Consider the following 21,018-nt stretch of genomic DNA (forward strand, 5'->3'; position numbering starts at 1 on the left):
CTCTTCAATGAACAGTTTACTGGTGCGCTTATATAGACTTACTCTGTAATGCGTACCATAGAAAAATGACAATAATAATGCAGTAATTATAAACTGTCTATTTATTCCACACTAATGGCAGTGATGAAAGAGATGATATAATAATAGCTGATTCCAGTTTGACTGCTAAGATAGTGTGCATACCAAGATATTTCTTTCTATATCGGTCTGTGTGGTTGTATTTTAGGTCCTTCAGAGGATGAAGATGAAGATTGTGTAGTTTTGAATCCCGAAGGCCGTGGCAAACGACCAATCTTTGAGTGCTTTTGGAATGGTCGGCTCATTCCCTACACTTCTGTCTCGGAGTAAGTTTTTTTTCTTTCTTTCTTATTCTTTAATCTTAAATTCAATGGTCACATTTTAACTTAAATTTCTGGATTGCTAAATACTTCTTATGGCCGTTTCATAATTTTTGTGTCAGTTTCATCTCTCTCTTTTTGGCCCATTTTACTTATAATTATGCACATCTGAATATAAGGCATTTTTCACTTTGGTTTGGAATTGGTCAAATGTGCATGGGAAAAATATAGATAAAATTAAGGATCATGTAATAAAAAAAGATTTGCCATGACAAGAATAAATTACATTTTTTATAATATATTCATTCAAATAGAAAAGTTATTTTAAATTGTAAAGAAATTGCACAATATTACTGTTTTTACTATGTTTTTGATCAATTAAATGCAGCCTAGGTGAGCATACAGTATGAGATTTATGGATGTAAGGGGCACTTATTGATGGGGCTTTTGGAGTGATTGGGAAATGCTGCTTTACGGTACATTCACACAGGACATGTTCTTATGTTCAAAAACAGTTGGATGGGGTGGAATGTAACAGAGCAGAGCATTTAACTTGAACATCTTTGTACATATAGACCAATAATAATAAAAAAAATAGTGCTGAAGGCAAACAAGAACACGTTCTTTACAGAAATATCTGACATCGAAATGCTAGAAAAAAGCTATCAGAAAGATAACAATATTTTGAACAATTATCCTTTTTTATGTTCAATTTCACCTAACATGAATAACAATTTGTATGTGTGTCAGGTTTGAGTGGTGTAAAAGGCCTAAGAAAACAGGTGCGGTGCCTTTTGAGTGTTATAACCGGATTTCAGGAGTTCTCTTCGCCAATGACCGATTCCAAGTCAGCACCAACAAACTTACCTTTATGGACCTGGAGCTTCAACTCCGTGACAAAGAGACCATTTTTACCAGAGTGAACAATGGCCAGGTACAGACACACACTCCTGAACTCTGAAAGACACATGGTTTAACACTACTTGTATGCACATGATTATACACATTCTGTATCTGTTTTATCCAGGAGCAGCGAGTGAAGATTGAGAGGGAGTTTACTCTCTGGTTAAAAGATTGTCATGAGCGTTTTGATAAGCAGGTATGTGTCTGCTAGTGTGAGGCCAAGTATGAAAAGTATGCAAAGAAAAAGCAGATGTAACTGCTCGATCAGTGCTTTATGTATGGTTCCATTGAACATGCTTAAAGGGTTAGTTCACCCAAAAATGAAAATTATGTCATTAATGACTCACCCTCATGTCGTTCCAAGCCCGTAAGACCTCCGTTCATCTTCGGAACACAGTTTAAGATATTTTAGATTTTGTTCGAGAGTTTTCTGTTCCTCCATTGAAAGTCAATGGACATGTCACTGTTCACGTCCAGAAAGGCAATACAGACATCATCAAAGTAGTCCACGTGACATCAGTGGCTCAATCTTAAGTTTATCAAGCGACGAGAATACTTTTTGTGCGCAAAAAGTAAACAAAAATAACGACTTTATGCCACTATTCATTTCCTTCTCTCTGTGCCTCGAGTGAGTTCGCGTAGTGTAATAGTGTAGCGCGTCTGTGTTGTACGTCACACGCATCACACATGATCAGCGTCGGCCAATAGTGAACCTACGTGTGACGTACAACACAGACGCGCTGCGCTATTACACTACGCGATCTCACTCGAGGCACAGAGAGAAGGAAATGAATAGTGGCATAAAGTCGTTATTTTTGTTTACTTTTTGCGCACAAAAAGTATTCTCGTCGCTTGATAAACTTAAGATTGAGCCACTGATGTCACATGGACTACTTTGATGATGTCTGTATTGCCTTTCTGGACGTGAACAGTGACATGTCCATTGACTTTCAATGGAGGAACAGAAAGCTCTCGAACAAAATCTAAAATATCTTAAACTGTGTTCCGAAGATGAACGGAGGTCTTACGGGCTTGGAACGACATGAGGGTGAGTCATTAATGACATAATTTTCATTTTTGGGTGAACTAACCCTTTAATGTGCTTTTGCATTATAAATATTAAATATTTGGTGAGAAAATCACCCAAATCAAAGGCATTATATTTATTGTGACAGATGAAATCTTTAAATACAAGACATTTAAAAAAGTGGTTTTAGAAGTCATTTTATATTGTTTTTTATTATTGTTATTATCATATGGAACATAAGCCTATGTTCTCAGTAAATACAGATACAATTTTTTTTAAGTTTCCATAGTTGTAACAAAAAATAATTATACTCACTTACTCCCTTCATGTGTTTAATTTAACTTTAGTAATTATAATAATATTCAGTGTGAAAATATAAAATTTAAGCCCAAATACAAGGTTTGTGTCACTGTTTTGTCCTCACATTTAGATGGCAACAATTGATTGTCTCTTTGTGTGTCTGTGTTTTTGTGTGTCTTTGTTTCTGTGTGTGTGTGTGTGTGTGTGTGCGCAGGTGATGTTTCAAGGATTTCAGGGTGTGATGACACGTGAGGATGTCCCGAAACGGCTTCAGTCACCCTGGGCTCAATTCAAAGCCATTAAATGGGACGGCAAGACTTACAAAAAAGGACAATTAGTGAGATCTAGTAGTTTTTACATTTTCACACAGTCATATACAACACCAGTGTAGGGGAGTGACACTTTTAAAAAGTAATATGTTACAATGTTACATTACTCCCTAAAAAGTAAAGTTATGTCACATTACTTTTAGGGCTGGGGTGAAAGTATTGATTTCTGGAAATCGATTCTCATTTTTATTCTTAAATCCCAAGAATCGATGCGTGATTCCATGTTGTGTGTTAATTTAATTTAAAGTCCCCCTGTGGTGAAAATCACTTTTAAATGTTGTTTATATGTCTATGTGGTGTTTTTAATATGATTTAAGACAAACCATGTGCAAATTCATAAGTCAACAACTGTAGTGAATCAAAGACAGTTTGAAAAAAATCACAGTTTGAAATTGCTGGTGTTTCACGTCTTGATTGGTTGATTTTGGGCTTTAGCATGTAATTAACTATGTTACGAAGCAGGTGAGTCGCAAAGGTTATCCCGGTATATTTTTGATATGAAAAATCGGGTAGGCTACATTTAGCAATATAGCGGGTGAATTATATATATGATGTATACTTGAGTGTTATGATGAACTATATGCCTTTCTCCACTGACGTTCTGAGTTGTTCAAAGCGTTTCTAAGGATGCTGATTTTTTGAAGGCAGCTGTCTGACTCTCGGAAAGCCAGATTGTTCAGCTACTTAAAAAAGCGTTTTGTGTCATTTCTGTTATGTTTATTCGCTATGAAGTAAAAAAGCTGAATGAACACCCTTTAAGAGTCAGGGCTTGTAAGACATCATACTGTTTATAAGTGTGTAGTTACTATCTTTGGTAACGCTTTACAATTAGGATTCATTTGTTAACAACATTAGTTAACTACTTTAGTTAACATGAACTATCAATGAACAACACTTCTAAGGCATTTATTAATCTTAGTTAATGTTAAATTCAACTTTTACTGATACATTATTAAAATCAAAAATTGTATTTGTTAACATTAGTTAATGCACTGTGTACTAAAATAATGAACAAACAATGAAGTACTGTATTTTTATTAACTAACATTAACACAGATTAATAAAAACTAACAAATGTATTGCTCATTATTAGTACATGTTAGTTATAATACATTAACTAATGTTAACAAATGAGACCTTTTTGTAAAGTGTTACCGCAGCTTTAGTAGTGTCAGTAAACAATAAATAACATGAAAATATATGTATTAGTCAGGCCATTTTTTTTATTTTTATGAATCAGGTTGTATTTCTAGTGTTCTCAAATGTGTTACTTTCTCATTTTCAGGTGAAATCAGTGAAAACTCAGCCCATCTTCTATGGCTCTATAGTTCAGTTCTTGCTTCATGGACACGTTGAAGGTGATGTGTACGCCACTGGAGGACATGCCCAAATTGCACTGGTGAGGAAGGATATTAATTAATTTATTCACTTTTAGGAAGATTTCGTTCATTCATCCATTCACCCTCATGTCCATTCAAACCTGTATTTTTTTTCTTCCTTGGACCACAAAAGCAGATGTTAGGCAGAATCTCTCATTTGTAAAGGAGAATTGTAACCCCAACATTAACAAAGTACCATTTATTAATCCTCAGGAGTGAATTGAGTAAAACAGATTTCATAGGCCATCATTTTGTTTCGTCTGTCCAATGGATGTCTCATCCAGAACTTCACTTGCTTGTATCGGTCACAGGAACATCAAGCAATTTGGATATGGTCTTGTAAATGGTTGACGGTGCTTTGGTAACCTTCATTCTTAGATCCTGTGATCAGCATTTTAATAATAATTTTTGCAGTTAAAAGACATCCTAAAATGGCCTAGACAATATTATTGCAGTTCTTGTCAATTTTGATTTTTGTTTCCGATTCCGAATGAATGTATGAGAAAAGAGTTAGTCGTGACTCATGACTAAACACTGCAGGACAGAGTTGTTCTCATTTGGTGTATACTGTATGCATCCGTTTCTCCAGTTGGACAATTATTCAAAGCTGCACATAGCCAGCAAAGTTTAGACCCTTGTTTTAGCGCAGTGGTTAATTGACAGGTGAGTAGGAGATCCTTCAATGCTGTTCAAACTCATCCGTCCACATGAATGTTTGTACTATGTGTTTTGTACTTGTAAACAAGCTCAGAACATCTTTTGTGGCTTTTTTGCTTTTGTATAAGTCTCTGTGATGTGTTTCTGTAGGAACCGAAGGAGTTGTATGATGAGCAAAGAATCATTCCCATCTTTAAGATCGACAGACAGGCTGAAGCAGCAGACATTAAGAAACACATTGATAATGAGCTCACAAAGTAAGACTCGCCATTTATTCTGTATTTCACCTTAACAGTAAAGAAGAATAAATTATTAGTTATAGAATATAGAATAGAATTATTGTTGAATAAATTATAATAATATATATTTTTTTTACCATAAATTATTTGGTGTTATTCATAGTTATTAATTATTTATAGTTTTTACTTCCAAAAACAATTAATTGGACAGGTTTTTACAGAAAAATTACATAAAATGCAATGTTAAATCATTTACAATTTTTTTTTTTCCACCACATATGGTAAGGTAACAGGAAACGCTTAATGCTTCAAAAGCGTGGACACCGTTATTTTTGCGGCTGACCTTTTTGCATATGCATTTGTAGGAGTTTCCCTTTCAGATGCAAAATTCAGGAGAGAGTATTTAAATAAATCACCCAACATCAATTTACTGGTATTTGCACCTTTATTTAACGCCCCAAAAAAGCATGTCTTAACCGATTTTGCGCTTGTCATGCTACGATAGTTGCTGTCGGAGGAATCGCAGAGAACAGAGAGTGTTCGAGAAGGGAGAGAATTTCTCCTCTTGTGTTCGTTTATTTGGAATGCTAGAGGAAGACGTTATTTGGAGATATCGTTTGCCAAGCCATGTTATTTTTAATTTGCTGCGCCTGTGGTGTTTGTAGATCACCCGCATTTTCATAGGCTCTGCTTGTTTGCGACCCTACGCTAATTTGCGCTGCTCTTGATAGATTGCCCTGTTTAGTAAATCTGGCTCTTTGTTTGTGATTTAATTACTTTTTCTTATCATCAGACTTCCAGACCAGTTGAGGGTTACATGGCCTGAGGGAAACGCTTGGGCTGAGAAAGATGCTCGTCCAGCTGGGACACCCATGGGTAAACAAACTCACACACATGCAAACACTTTGCAGTGCTAAACTTACATTATATACTGTAGATTAGCCACAGGTAATAACCTTTACTTCATAAAACTCAAAATATACTCTCACAAGCCCATGCCCTTATCTTTTACCAACAAAGTTTTTAGTATAAATCTGTTCTTGTCCAGGTCCAATTAAAGTGGAGATATTGAACAAAAATGGAGAATCGATGTCTCGACTGCCTGTGGCCGGCAATTCTAAGAAACTGAAAGTTGAACTGAAAGTCATCTGGCACTGTGAGTCACATTTATTATTTTTTATTATTGTTAGGAAACTGCAGGAAAAGTAATAGAGTGCCGATATATGATCTCCATCTGCTGTTAGTCGGCTGACCAGCAGGTGGAGCAAGCGCATGTTGACGAAGACTAGAGCAACGGGTAGAGATTCATTCATTCATAAAAATGGATTTACTGAAATGGAGCAAGCAATAAGTATTTGTGATGATTATCAGGGCCTGTATATATGGAAAAGCTGATAAAGACACAAAAGCTGTGTTTACATTTAAAGGTGCTCTAAGCGATGTCACACGTTTTTTTAGGCCGAAACATTTTTGTCACATACAGTAAACATCTCCTCACTTTCTGCTAGCTGCCTGTCCCCTGAACACACTGTAAAAAAAACGTGGTCTCTGTAGACAGCCCAGGCTCCACAAACAGCAACAAAAACAAACTGGCCCAGCCTGGACCACGAAACATAACAAACAGTGTTCCAGCCAATAACCGCCAAGAATGATTTGGGGGTGGGGGTTGGGGGGTTAGTGCCACATGAAGTGGGGTGTGGGGAGTGGAGGAGAGAGAAGCATGAAGAGGGAAGTTAGCTAAAGGAGAGATGTCCTAGACAACGATTAACGTTAGAATTATATTCTCTTAAATTTTGATATGGCCGACACACGACCAAAGAGACGTTCCGATGAACAAATAGCAAAGAAGAGGGAAAAGGAGAAGGAATGTGCAAATCCCAAATTTACATCGGAAAAGCCTGTTTCAGGAAGGAGGGAGAGGGAGGGAGAGGGAGGGGGAGGGAGGGGGAGGGAGGGGGAGGGGACGGTATACACCATCCAGTACGCAATTGAAATCACCCCCTAAAAATCCCATACTCTTACGAAGTTGGTTAAACTTTAGGACCACATGTGACAAAATTAGGACAGTCATTATTAGGAGCATATACATTCCCAATAGTAATGTTTCTACCAAGGATGAAGCCAGAGATCAGCACAAATCTTCCTTCAGAATCATACACAGCGTGCTCGAGAATGAATGGGGTGTTTTTATTAATAAGAATTGCAGTTCCCCTACTATTTGATGTAAAAGAAGAAAAGTAAATTGGTCAGACAGTCTCTTTTTAGCTTATTGTGTTCTGTATTGGACAGATGAGCTGCTTGTAATAGTGCTATAGATATATGCTCTTTTTTTGAGAAATGTTAGAATTTTCTTTGTCTTAATTACAAGACCTATGCCCTTCACATTTCAAGTTACTAATTTAAGAGCATTATGCATAGAAGAAATCAAGATGATGTCAAATCAAAAGAATAAAAGCATACAGAAAAATACAAGTTGTGCCAATATTAGATACCAAATACAAACAGAGAAGTACCACAAATAAAACATACAACGAACCTAAAATACAGACCACGAGATTCTAGAGCTTTGCTCACTTCCCCGAACTCACAACATTTCTGCAACAAGCCAGCTGACAAATCCGAATAGAAACGAAGCTCTGTACCGTTATGAGTAATCATCATCTTCAGGGCCGCTTTTAGGATTGCTTTTTTGTCAGCGAACCGTAGAAAACGAACTAAAAGAGTATTTTTTTACATCTGGATACAGGTCACATGTTAATGCCGCTTGTAAACGCAGCCATAGTCTCATAGCGTACCTGCAGAATGCCGCTTAATTGATCACATAAAAGCACATTAATTTTTAAATTTTTTTAAGACTGCATCATTATATTTTATATAACTATGGGAATCCAATGAAATGTAAATTGTTGTTATTCTTTTGTATTGTTCATGTAGAATATGCTACTGAAAAAAAAAATAATAATAATGGGCTTGCATCCTTTTCTTCCTTTAGCTCCTAAAGGAGATGTCGAGACTAACACGTACACTGGTGTGCATTCACCCAAATGGGAATACTGGTTCAAGACCATGGGTAAAAATCTGTGAATCATCGCATGTTCAGTCACGTGACTTTTTCCACTCCTCTAAATTTATGACCATGTGCATGTTATTGTATTTTTACTAAGAAAGATGAATAAATATGGCAACAAATGAATTCCTCATTGTCAGTTAATATTAGTTAATGCATTAAGGGAGTGTTTTTTTCTTCCAGAGAATCTCAGTAAGCTTGGGATGTACACACTGCATCTGCAGACTATTCTGAGTGACAGCCAATCCGAAGAATGGGCTGGAAAAAGACTACCCAATTACACCCTGAATTTCTCGATTAAAGGTAAAACACACATTGGCCCTGTTTACACTTGGTTTTAAAATCGGTCCTGGGTTTAAAGAGGGATCATTTTTTGTTGTTAGGAGAAATTTATATAAATGAAAATTTTCCGAAGATTTTTTTGTTTATCATGAGGACTATGAACTGTTGTTTTATGGAAAATAGCTGTTTTTAAAAAAAATTATGAAAAGAAAAGTTCTTAATGATGTGGTTAACGATAAATGAATTTTCATTTTTGATCATTATTTAAATAGCTAAATTATAAAATATTCTGTTATATGAGTGAAGCATGGTTATTGTAGTTAACTACAACGTAAAATCATAAAAACATTTTTGTTTCTAGTAATAAAATAAACATGAACTGAATAAAATAAAATGTAAAAAGACTTTTTTTCAGTTAGTTATCAAGGAAACATTTCTCATTTTCATTTGAACTTGATGTACTAAAATAACAAACTCAAACTGAAGGAAAATTTTATAAAAACTATATAGACATTTTTTTTGTTAAATATTTTGAATGAAAATACAATAGTATCCAAATTATAATTAAAATAACACTGGAATGAAGTAAAAAAAAAAAAATTCCTGTCAGATTCCATGTTTAATCTTTGTCTCTTGTCTCTGTGTTTCTCCAACAGAAGGTGAAGCAGTATCTTTTAAGCTAGGCATCGTTTCTTCTCCTGTCCACGTAGGAGTTCCCTTCAGTATTCCTCTAGACTTTAAGGATGAGTTTGAATATCCCACTCAGCCACCCTGTAACATTAAACCCCAGCTGGAATGTAGGTAGGTCAAAGTAGATACACACGTGCTAGAGTACATACTTTAGAAATGTCCTTGTAACAATGTTCATAGTTCAGGAAAAGAGGAGGCGGGAACCGACAAATGATCAATGGAACTTTAATTCACAAAATTATAGGGGTGTAGCGATACATACTCGCGATACAGAGTTAGTTTTAAGAATCAGCTTATTGTATTTAAAAAGTATACTTCACCCAAAAATGTAAATTGTCATTATGTACTCACCCTCATGTAATTTCAAAATTTTCGTTTATCTTCCAAACACAAGTGAAGGCATTTTTTATGAAATCTGAGAGATTTCTGTCCCTCCGTTTTAAGTCAATTCTCCTAAATCTTAAAAGATCTAAAACAAGATCATAAAGGCATCGTAAAAATAATCAATCGAGTGGTCTAATCTAACCCTACCTAACCCTAACCCAAACATGGATGTTCAAATGCGTGCATAATGCGCAAAAACAACATGAGAGGGAGTAAATGAAGAGAGAATTGTAATTTTTAGATGAACTAACCATTTATTTTACAGTTTTGAAATAGGTATTTTGACACGCTTTCTTGCGATTAGAACTGTCATTGATCATCTGAAGCTAATACGCGCTGGAGCGGAGTAAAAGCAAACCCCGAACATTTCCTCCTGCATAATCTGTTTTTCTTTTTCTCCTTTTTGCTGCAAATCAGCGCACAGACAATTTGGATCGCAATCATTTTGAATGACAATTCAGCGAGAACTCCTGTCTCACGCACGCGTGATTTTGCGTTATTTCCTTATCACTTCTCGCGTGTGTTTGGTTGTGAAACGTAGTTTGTGGACCAGACAGAAGTTGTCGGCGATTCTTCTCATTGTAAATTCACGCAGTGTGAAACCTCCTGTCGTCGAACCATCGTGCAGTGAGCACACACCAGCAACTGAATGCTACCCCAGATAGTCGTGCAGTGTGAAAATATCTGTGACTTGACTACTTTGAACTCGGCATTAGGAGAAGTCACACTGCAGGACTGTGAGTCAAATCTTATGACACTGCCAGAATTTCGTCTTATCCCAACGGTCAGTAATCGGCTGTCTGTGAACATGTCAAACTAACGCTCAAAAACTTTAGATTTTAGGATCAGAGGATTCTTCTAGGATTTGCTAAATTTGTCTCAGATGGCCAAATCGCGGCCAAAATCGCACAGTGTGCACCCGGCTTAAATGTGTGTTTGTAGGTGGCTACAGATCATTTTCGGTCTTGAAATTGACATTTCCCTGTGTTTTTCTGATGATAAAATGTCTCTTTCTGTTTAGTTCACTAAACTTGAGTTATGAAGGGATCGCATTCGGGACCACTTCTGTCATAAAAAATGTGAGGGTCATGGGAAAGATCAGTTGTCAAAGCAAGGTAAGCAGTGTTTTACATAATTTTATCAGTCTGGGTAAAGTTTACTCTGTTAGAGATTCACGACCAATTTGGCATTGAAATATTGACTCAACCAATATTATCTGTTTGTATGAAGTGTTTTAGTTAAAGTGAGTTTGCTATTTTTAGCCTGCATTGTAACATTTGCAATGTTGGTAGTATATGTAAATGAACAATATTTACTCTTTCTTTGTGTTACCTGGACCGAGAAATTCAAGTTTAAGTGCATAGGTGCACGCATAGGTGGTCGACACATGACGTTGTTCTGGCAGCTTGGTTTCAATAAATACTGTTGTACTAACTAGGAAGTTTTAAGTTTTGAAACTTACAGGATATTTTTTCTCAGAGTAGCCCTTCTCTGAGTCCAGACAGCTCGGTTCCAGCTTAACACTTGTATATTAGGCTGCTGTTTCTGTCAAGTAAGCCATAAGTGACTGTTTACGAGGATACTCACCAAGACGTGACATTTTGACATAATTTTGCATGTGTCCATTCAAGTACAAATAGTTGAGAAAGAGAACAGAATTCAGTGTTCGCGTGCTGTCTGTGCTGCTCTCTGTGTGTGCACAGAAAACAGCGTACGAGTTCAGAATTGAGTTCTCTATCGTGTCTTCATGTGCTCAAATGGTTTAAAATCGCTTGAATGTTTAAACTGACAGGACCTAAATCAAGCATAGTCAATGTGAATATAGCCTTTTATGTTAAGTTATTCTACTATTGTGTCATGTAATTGACTGTGTGTGTTTGAAAAGACTTGTAAGAGAAAGAAATGTGCACACATATGGTGACCTGCTAAAATGTATGGTGAGCTGAGGCCTTTATTATAAATAGGTTGAGGCCTAAACAGACTAAAAAGTAGTGGCATGTATGAAATGTGCGCCTTGGGGGAGAGCTTATGGAAAACCATATGAAAGAGAAGACAGACTTTATAATTGCTCTGCAGACCAAGTTGGCTTTGTATGTTTGATAATGAAATCTGTCCTCTGGCATCAAATCCGCAGTAGACGCCACAACAAAAGAAGGTATCTATGTTTGTTAATCAAGCATCATTACTGCAGTCTTCAGTGCCAGTGGCACATGATCCTTCAGAAATCAATCTAATGTGCCAAATTTGTTGCTCAAGAAACAGTTCTTATTATCAATGTTAAATATTAAGCAACAAAAATGGTTTTCAATATAGAAAATAATATGAAAATTGAGTACTGTACCTGAAAGAGTTTAAGTTTAAAAATCTTATTTGGGTGATTTTAGCTAGACTTGTGTATATGTAATAGTCAAGTGAAAAAGAAAGTACACCCTTTTGAATTCTATGGTTTTATGTATCAGTACATAATAAAAAAACATCTGGTCTTATATTTAGGTAAATACAACACATGACATATTAAACCAGGGTTCACCAATCTCGGTCCTGCAGGGCCGCTGTCCTGCAGAGTTTAGCTCCAACCCCAATTAAACACACCTAAACCAGCTAATCAAGGTCTCACTAGGCATACTAGAAACTTTCAAACAGGTGTGTTGGAGCTGGTTGGAGCTAAACTCTGCAGGACAGCGGCCCTCCAGGACCGAGATTGGTGAACCCTGTATTAAACAGTGTTGTCATTTATTTAACAAAAATAAAGCCAAATTGCAGAAGCCATGTGTGACAAACTAAGTACACCTTGAGATTTCGATAGCTTGTAGAACCACCTTTAGCAGCAATAACTTGAAGTAATCCTTTTCTATAGGACTTAGTCTGTCTTTCACATTGTTGTGGAGAAATTTTGGCCCGCTCTTCTTTACAACGTTGCTTCAGTTCAGTTGTTTTTTTGCTGCTTCTCTGAGCCCTGCAAGGTCTGACCTTGGGGTGAATCTCCCTAGCATTGTGTTAAACAAGAACAAATGTTTCTAACTTGAGGTACATGTAGTCTGACCTACATTAAAAACTATTTTGACAGTATGCAAAACAGCTCTTCTGTGGAAGTTTCACAGTACAAATTAGTATTAGTATGATTTCTGAAGGATCAGTGGAGACTGAAGAGTTGGAGTAATGATGCTGAAAATACAGCTTGGCATCACAGGAGTAAATTACATGTAAATAAATTAAAATCGAAAACTTCTTTTAAATTGTAGTATTTCACAATATTACTGTTTTTATTGTATTTTTTATCAAATAAATGCAGCCTTACGGGAATTATTTTATTCAAAAATCAATATGGGCTGCATAAAATAATGTTACACCAGACTATCTCTGCTTTAGTACATTAAAGGACAATATTTTACACTTAAAGCCATGTTTTCAGATCGTTTCTGATGAAATAAAACGGTTAAGATTGAAATTTGGACACATGCTGCTGGCCCAAGAATTTTCGGTTTCTGTGGTAGCACCCTAAAACGCATTAAACTTTCGTTTACAAAGACGTGAAACTCACCGAGTGGTCAGGGGTGTTCACTGATATGCTCACACAAAAATCGCTACAAAAGATGCTTTCCAACAGGTGTTTTACCATTCGTTTTAAAACTGTGGACCTATTTTTCCAAACGTCTCTACCACAGAAACCGAAAATTCTTGGGCCAGCAGCATGTGTCCAAATTTCAATCTTAACCGTTCTATTTAATCAGAAACGATCTGAAAACAGGGCTTTAAGTGTAAAATACACTTTTATCTGTTTTTTAGCCTCAAAAGCCAGAGACTGAGAGGGTTTTATCACATAAAGGTGATGGACGAGTGTTCGGAAAACCTCTTTAATAACTAATTATTTTTGCAGTGACACTATAAGCACAGAACTTGGATTTGCATGTGATGTTTGTGTGTTGTTAACAGATGTACACAGTGAAGGTGCACATCCCAGGACTGAAGGAGAACAACCAGTCTCTTCAAATTCTTCTGCAACCCGGTATGACCAAAAACACAGAAACAGGAAGAGAAAGAAGACCTGTAAATCAGAATGTAAAATCCAGATGAAATTTATCTTCCAGGCCCGCCGCACACTCTGGTAGTGTTTCCGGATGAAGATGTGCTCTCTGTCGAGAATAGGACTCCAGCAAACTTAAGAGTGGAAGTTCACGATGAGTACCAAAATATCACCACTCATCCTAAACTCGTGGTCCGCTGCCAGGTAGAACTCATGAACAAACATAAAATAAATTATACTATCAAATTAATACAGACTCATGGTAATTATAGCTAAAAATCTACCCTCCAACCCTAAAACTAACCCTAAACATACCCTTTTCATAAAATTTCATTGTTAAAATTCTTTAAAAAAACTGAGGAAAACAAACAGGATGACTCTGGTGAGCTGTATGCATTATCACTAGATGGAGATAGTGAAGCTTAAAAAGTGAGGAAAGTGAAGTAGAAGAAGAGCAGTACTAGTGAGACATCAGCGATTTCAGAGGGAGGGGATCTGATGACATCCCGAATGACTGTTTCATTGTAGGGGGTGTAATTAATAGGGGCTAGTACTGCGGGATGCAGTCTGACACATTTGGAAAGTTCTGTCAATGGTGGGGAAGAGTTAATATAAACTTCTTGTTTATTGAACATTTATAAAAAAATCAATATCACATTTGCAATCAAGTCAGTCTCCATTTATATAGCGCTATCATGCTTATATTTATGAAAACAGCTCTCTTGCTCTTGTGATATTGCTTAATTACATGTATATGTTATTATAAAAAACAAATCTCATAAAAGTACTGGTTTTCAATCATATCTTGAATTTTTTGGGCATTTGTATTAATTTTGGTGACTTTTTGACACAATCCCCCTTTAATTTCTGACCATTTTGGAACAAGATCACATGAGTGTTTGAATCGAGATAGTGATCTTTTAATGATAATTCAAGCAGCTTTAATGATTGTATAATTTTTAAAAATTTAATTAAAATGATTAAATTACTTTGAATCAGAGTTAACTTGGCACAGGATTAAAGTTCATCTTCTGATTGGTGCAATGTGTGTTTGTAGTTGCTGGGAGCCCCTGATCTGCCTGCGGATTTGGTGGACTGCAGTAACACTGGCTCTGGACTCATGCTGACCAAACCACTATTGCTGAAGACCGTAAACACTGAACAAATCCTCACTGCTAAGTTCAACATTCCTGTAAGTTGTTTTTCATGCAAGTCTATAAATATTCAGCTTACTAAATGAATAAAATAAAACACGGCATAGCCTGCACTATAAGAATTAAATTTGCCTTGATTCTTATTAAAGCTACTAAAGTCATTCAATCAAGAGCAGTGAGTGATTTTCTTATTTTCTTTTTGTTGAATTAACATTTATGGACTAAGACGGCAGCAGGCTTATTAGGCCGCTGTCACTTTAAGACTGGATGCACAGATCCAATATACTGTTACACATTCTTTTTTCTCTCAGCTGTTTATGTTCAACTTAAGACATAACCAACTGGGTTTTCGCGAACACTCGCCAAACCCTGCATTTTGACATTGCGCAACCGAAGCTCAAAATTCACTTTGCTTATCCATGTTCCGCTTGCGCGTGCACAGAAAGCCACTTGAGGAACAGCGCAAGTACTCTTTTATGCATTTAATAATAAGCATGTCCCATTTTATGAAACTCACCTTACATGATTTTACTGATTTGCACATTGAGTTTGGGCTTTTAAGGAGGAACGGAATTGAGCACAATATTCGTTTTATCTCTATCTTCGTTTATGTCGTATTTTCATTTGTTGGAAGCTAAAATCGAATCTCATTTTCAATTAATCACAGAGCTCTATTATAAACATCATGTGATGATGCTTGCCCCTTTTTGTGTCAGTTTAAAAAAAAAAATCGACAATGTCAATAAATTATTTTGTTTATTTTTTTGGTGAATAGTGTATATTGTTCAAAATAAGTTTTCAATTAATTCTTATAATTGTTTTCCATCTCCTTTGCTCATAGTAAAGTATATTAACTGTTTAATCTGCTTAAACCGTTTAACTTGATATCCACATGATTATATTTATGTGCACATAGAACCATAGAACAGTGGCGTGTGTGGAACGTCAACTGCGCATCTTGCCCAGTACACAAATATTTCGTTTGGAGGTCTACAGACAGGAAGAGGGCTCTGATGATGTCATGGTGCTGCAAAATTCAGAGCGCATTGATTGGACAGCAGGAGACACACTGGGAAACCTGCACTTCAGACTGTACGATGAGGGCAATAGACTGGTTCCTCTTCTGCCAAAACTTACCAGCAAAATTAAGGTGTGCGTTTGATTACAGTACAGGTCAAAAGTTTGGAAACATTACGTTTTTTTATATTTTTGAAAGAAGTCTCTAATGCTTATCAAGGCTGCGTTTATTTGATCAAAAATACAGAAAAAATAGAGTAATATTGTGAAATATTATTACAACTTAAAATAATAGTTTTCTATTTGAATATACTTTAAAAAATAATTTATTCCTGTGATGCAAAGCTGAATTTTCAGCATCATTACTCCAGTCTTCAGTGTCACATGTGACATCCAGTCAATCACACGATCCTTTAGAAATGATTCTAATATTCTGATTTATTATGAGTGTTGGAAACAGTTCTGCTGCCTAATATATTTGATGAATAAAAGGTTAAAAAGAACTGCATTTATTCAAAATAAAAAAATATTTTCTAATAATATAAATCTTCTTTACTATCACTTTTTATCAATTTAACACATCCTTGCTGAATAAAAGTATTGATTTATTTCAAAAAAAGAAAGAAAAAAAATTACTGACCCCAAATTACTGACCAGTGTATGTGTGTGAAATGCAGTGTATATTGTTGTTACAAAAGATTTCTATTTTTAAAAAAATTGCTTCTTTTTTTTTATTATTATTATTATTATTTTTTTTTTCATTCATCAAAGTATCCTAGAAAAGTATCACAGGTTATGAAAAAATATTAAGCAGCAGAACTGTTTCCAACTTTGATAATGAATCATCATATTAGAATGATTTCTAAAGGATCAACTGGAGTAATGATCCTGAAAATTCAGCTTTGCATCACAGAAATAAATGATAATTTAAAGTATAATCAATTGAAAACCAATTATTTTAAATTGTAATAATATATCACAATATTACAATTTTTTCTGTATTTATGATCAAATAAATGCAGGCTTGATGAGCAGAAGAAACTTATTTCAAAAACATTAAAAATAGTAATGTTTCCAAACTTTTGACCTGTACTGTATATATGTGATTTGTTTTTGTATTTTGTTTCATTCAAGTTTATTTATAGAGACTGAATCTGTTTGCACTAACATACTATTGTACTCAGTTGTGTGTAGATGTGTGTGTCTTTGTGCTTGTCTTGCAGGTGAATTGGACCGCAAAGTTAAATGCAGAAGAACTTTCTCAGGGAAAACTGCCACAGTTATGTGTCCCATCTCAAGCACAGAGAGAGCATTACTGCAATGTGTCTTTCCAGGACCAGCACATGGTCAACATGTCATTCTTTATTGTGTAAGCTACACACATGTGCTGTTTATGTCTGTTTTTCATTATATACCTAAATATTCTCGCAGAACCATATCTCTATACTGTATTTGTGTCTCTCCAAAGGCCTCGTCCAGATGAGCCTGAGCGTTTGCGGGTCAACCTCAGTGAGTCGTCTGTCAAAATGGGCGAAATTCTGTCAGGAAACATATGTAAGTACCATCTATAGGTTTCATCATAATTAATACAAATCAAATTATTATTATTATTGACCGCCGCAAGAACCTCCATTGCCTGGTAGAAACATGTAATATAAAAAACTACTTTCAAATACATTAACAAATCTTACTGACTTGTTTGTCACACAGTTTGTCACACAAATCTATTGAATGACTTCAGGCAACTTGTGATATAGCACTCAAGTTGTATGGTGGTCTACTGTTATGAAACTCTCCTGAAACTTTGTTGCTTTTGCTAAAGCATCAGATTAATTGCTTGGTTACAATTATTGATTAATTGTAATGGAATGGAGAAGAGTACATTGGTCAAAACTTCTATGATCCACCGATGAAAGAAATTCATGTGTTTGGAAAGCCTTGTAAAAAAGAAGTAAACTTTAGCATACTTCATACAAAAGAGTGCATATCACGAAAATAATATATTTTACATTCAGTTTACACTTAAGCATATTCTTAATTATAAAATGGTTTGTTCCAGTCCTTGATTCTGATTCTGGTCAATAGCCAATATGTCAATAATGTTTTCAGACACTTGATTGCATGTTAATTGCACTTAAATGAAAATGTATTATAGTTTAAATTTATATTTAATACAATAAGTTGAACTTTAGAGTGCCTTTTGACCCACTTAAGTTGTTAAGTACTTCTTTATACTATGTAATTTCATAATTCTATTCTTGTTTACTGCCGAATGTACTGACATGCATTTATAATAAAATAAAGTGTACTTTAATGTAATTTCTATTAAAACTAAATGTGTGTCGCTTAACAGACACTTCATGTGTAGATCACTCAGCAGTTTTGTGATTGTTAAAGAAGATTAAACTTCTATTTCCCTCCCAGATGTAGAAGTGATTGATCAGTACGGGAATAAAACAGACTGTCTAAATGCTGAAAGTGTGAAGACTTTGAGTGTGTCTGCGGATGACCTGGATAAAGAAGCTCTGGTCGTAGAATGGAAGGTAAACACAACCACAGGCACAAACAAATGGATATTTTTATCACTAAAAATTACATTAAAACAAATCAGACTGCTTCAAATGCAAAATTGTTGTTTGTATGTGTAATAAAGGGTTTGAAATTAGCACCAACCAAATGCGGGTACATTTTCTATTTGGCCAGTGAATTTCTCAGTGTCATGAGTCACTTTGCCTGATGATTGTTTTATTACATCTTAATTATTTTAATAATTATTATTTTTGAATTGTAAAATTGTATTAATTATTTGTGTTTGTATGCTGTGGCACAGAGAACCTCAGTGTTACGTCACGTACAGTAATGAAACTGTAAACACTTTTTAGCAGAGGTCACCTTTGTTTATAGTTTTAAAATTAATTATATATTTGACTTGTAGTTTAGTCATAGAAACTTCTATGTGACATAAATTGTTCTTGATTTGCATTCTGCCAGCCAATCACTTATTAGCACCATTTGTGACGATACATTTGTAGAAATGTAGAAACAAATAAAACCGACAACAGAATTTTTGAAAAAATTTAAACATTAGACCATTAGGCCTAATGTAAAAAAAAAAAAAAAAAAAAACATGTACATACTTTTTGATTATTAAAATTTAGTTAAATCATTAAAACAGAATTCAGTAATATTAAAACGGAAAACACAGAAGTTGGGGGGAAAAATAAAACCCAATTTATGTAACGTACATGAAATTTATTTTTTGTAACATTTTTAATGCATTAATCCAGAATAAACAAACTTTCCCTTTTAAGGAAAGTCTGTTCACTCGGCGGCTTTATTTGCAACACCTCCGGGCATCTATTTCAGGCATCCAAGACCAAGTCCTATCTATTTGAATAGAGGAATCCTGAAATTTTAAAAACTGTTTGCTGAATTCACAATTAAAGGGGAAATTGGCTAAAAACTATTTCAACTTAATAAAACCGTTTAGAAATCATTTTGATGGTTAAATAACCTTTTCTGGTGAAAATGGTGACTTTCCCCACTCCCCCGGCGTTCCCAGGCGGAAAACCAACCTTGCAACATGGGGACTAACGTCCCGGTAAGTTGGAAATGGGAAGTCTCGTGAGAGCGAGAAACACAAACTGCTTTACGGCAATTCGACAAACACACACGCCACATGATACTGTGTATGTATTACCCACCTCGGTAGACATAGCTCCACACGATAAAGTTGGCCGGCTCCGATAATAACAAATGCACATGAGGGTGCCGCAAGTGAGTTTTTTTACAACAGTGTTGTGAAATATACGCCCCACAGCTGTAGGGGGAGCTCGTTGAGAAAACATGCGACAACAAAAGTGAAAACTATAGAGCAGCGGGTGAGAGACTCATTCATTCGTTGAATTACAGAAATGGAGCAAGCAGTAGGCTATTTGTGATTATTATCAGGGCGATGAATTGTGATGGTTATCATATGGAACAGCTGATAAAGACACAAAAGCTGTGTTTACATTGAAGTTCTCACTGTTACTTTTGTACATGTAAGTTTTGCACAGCTTTCTCTGTCGTGACTGAGATTATGTTATTACCCGATGCTTATGTACAGATCAAACGTTAAATCTGAGGTAGTAGACATATATTTCTCTCGATTGTTTAGTTTTCTACATTCTACATTTGAAAACATTTGTCATTATTTTACTTCCATACAAGTTCCCCTTTAAATAACTTATTTCTAATCAGCAATTGAATCTAACATGAATCTGTATGCTCAGGTAGTGTTAAAAAGCTTATTTTAGCCAGTACGCACGTGCAGTCCTAAACACAAGTTTCAAAACACTGACTGTTTCTATAGCAACCGGAAGCTTCTAACGGCAGCTGCAGTGACCAATCGGCGATTGGCTCTTTTATATAGAAAGCAAGACTTATTCCTCCATGTTGTCTGCTGCACTTTCTCCCATTCATAAGTAATATGAGTGCACTGTATTTCTATCTTTAAGTCTTAAAAAATCAAAAACTGATTTGCAAAAATGGGCGTCTTTATTTTTTTATTTTAGCATTTCATCTTTTATTTTTTTATTTTAGCATTTCATTTGTATGCCTTTTTTTCAGGCCAGTATTGGAAAATTGTCCGTATGCGGTGTCCGGTTCAGGACAGGATCTCTTGGCCCAAAAAAGTTGTACTTTAAATATCAGGACATGGAGGAATTTGTGCGACTGGAAGTTACTGCGGGACATCCGGCAAAGATAATTCTTCTGGAGAAGCCAGAGATAGTATGTCACACATTTGAAATGCAATAAAATAAATTCATGAATTTAGAAAATTCATGAATTCAGAATATTTATATAATATAAAACTTGTCTCTTTAGCCTTTCCAGGTCATGAATGGCCATGGCTTGGACACACCATTGGTCATGCAGCTGTGTGACAAATGGGGAAATCCTTCACCAGATCAGCGGGTTGAGATTGAGATGAAGACTCTGTACTCAGAGTTAAAGGTACAGTTGAGGGAAGGGAGGCTGGTGGATTTGTGTTGACAAACATTTATTTTTGACTGTTCTTGCAAAGTACTTTTTTTCTGTACATACAGTATACAACAGAGGTGAGTAAACCCCTGTGCAATATCACTAAAATGCCAAAAGATACAAAATTGTATCACCTCTGTTGACAACTAGAGTATTTTCTCTAATTAACAATCAAAAATCAAATGCTTTAGAAAGACTATGTT

At 35.5% G+C, this 21,018-nt stretch overlaps 1 protein-coding gene across 1 annotated transcript in view; it reads left to right on the forward strand.

Annotated features, from left to right (window-relative positions):
* smchd1 (structural maintenance of chromosomes flexible hinge domain containing 1) overlaps positions 1-21,018 on the forward strand; it is a 55,653-nt gene that overhangs the window by 11,513 nt on the left and 23,122 nt on the right. Inside the window, exons 11-31 of the mRNA XM_081393853.1 lie at positions 227-344; positions 1,089-1,272; positions 1,366-1,437; positions 2,783-2,905; positions 4,183-4,296; positions 5,084-5,190; positions 5,966-6,048; positions 6,221-6,328; positions 8,165-8,242; positions 8,423-8,542; positions 9,178-9,322; positions 10,617-10,710; positions 13,529-13,601; positions 13,684-13,823; positions 14,677-14,811; positions 15,690-15,923; positions 17,014-17,159; positions 17,259-17,344; positions 18,215-18,333; positions 20,402-20,563; positions 20,660-20,788. Coding sequence (XP_081249979.1) covers positions 227-344; positions 1,089-1,272; positions 1,366-1,437; positions 2,783-2,905; positions 4,183-4,296; positions 5,084-5,190; positions 5,966-6,048; positions 6,221-6,328; positions 8,165-8,242; positions 8,423-8,542; positions 9,178-9,322; positions 10,617-10,710; positions 13,529-13,601; positions 13,684-13,823; positions 14,677-14,811; positions 15,690-15,923; positions 17,014-17,159; positions 17,259-17,344; positions 18,215-18,333; positions 20,402-20,563; positions 20,660-20,788 — 2,570 coding nt within the window. The remainder of the gene's footprint in view (positions 1-226; positions 345-1,088; positions 1,273-1,365; positions 1,438-2,782; positions 2,906-4,182; positions 4,297-5,083; positions 5,191-5,965; positions 6,049-6,220; positions 6,329-8,164; positions 8,243-8,422; positions 8,543-9,177; positions 9,323-10,616; positions 10,711-13,528; positions 13,602-13,683; positions 13,824-14,676; positions 14,812-15,689; positions 15,924-17,013; positions 17,160-17,258; positions 17,345-18,214; positions 18,334-20,401; positions 20,564-20,659; positions 20,789-21,018) is intronic.

Source organism: Scardinius erythrophthalmus, assembly GCF_964197995.2.
Source record: "Scardinius erythrophthalmus genome assembly, chromosome: 2".
NCBI lineage: Eukaryota > Metazoa > Chordata > Actinopteri > Cypriniformes > Leuciscidae > Scardinius > Scardinius erythrophthalmus.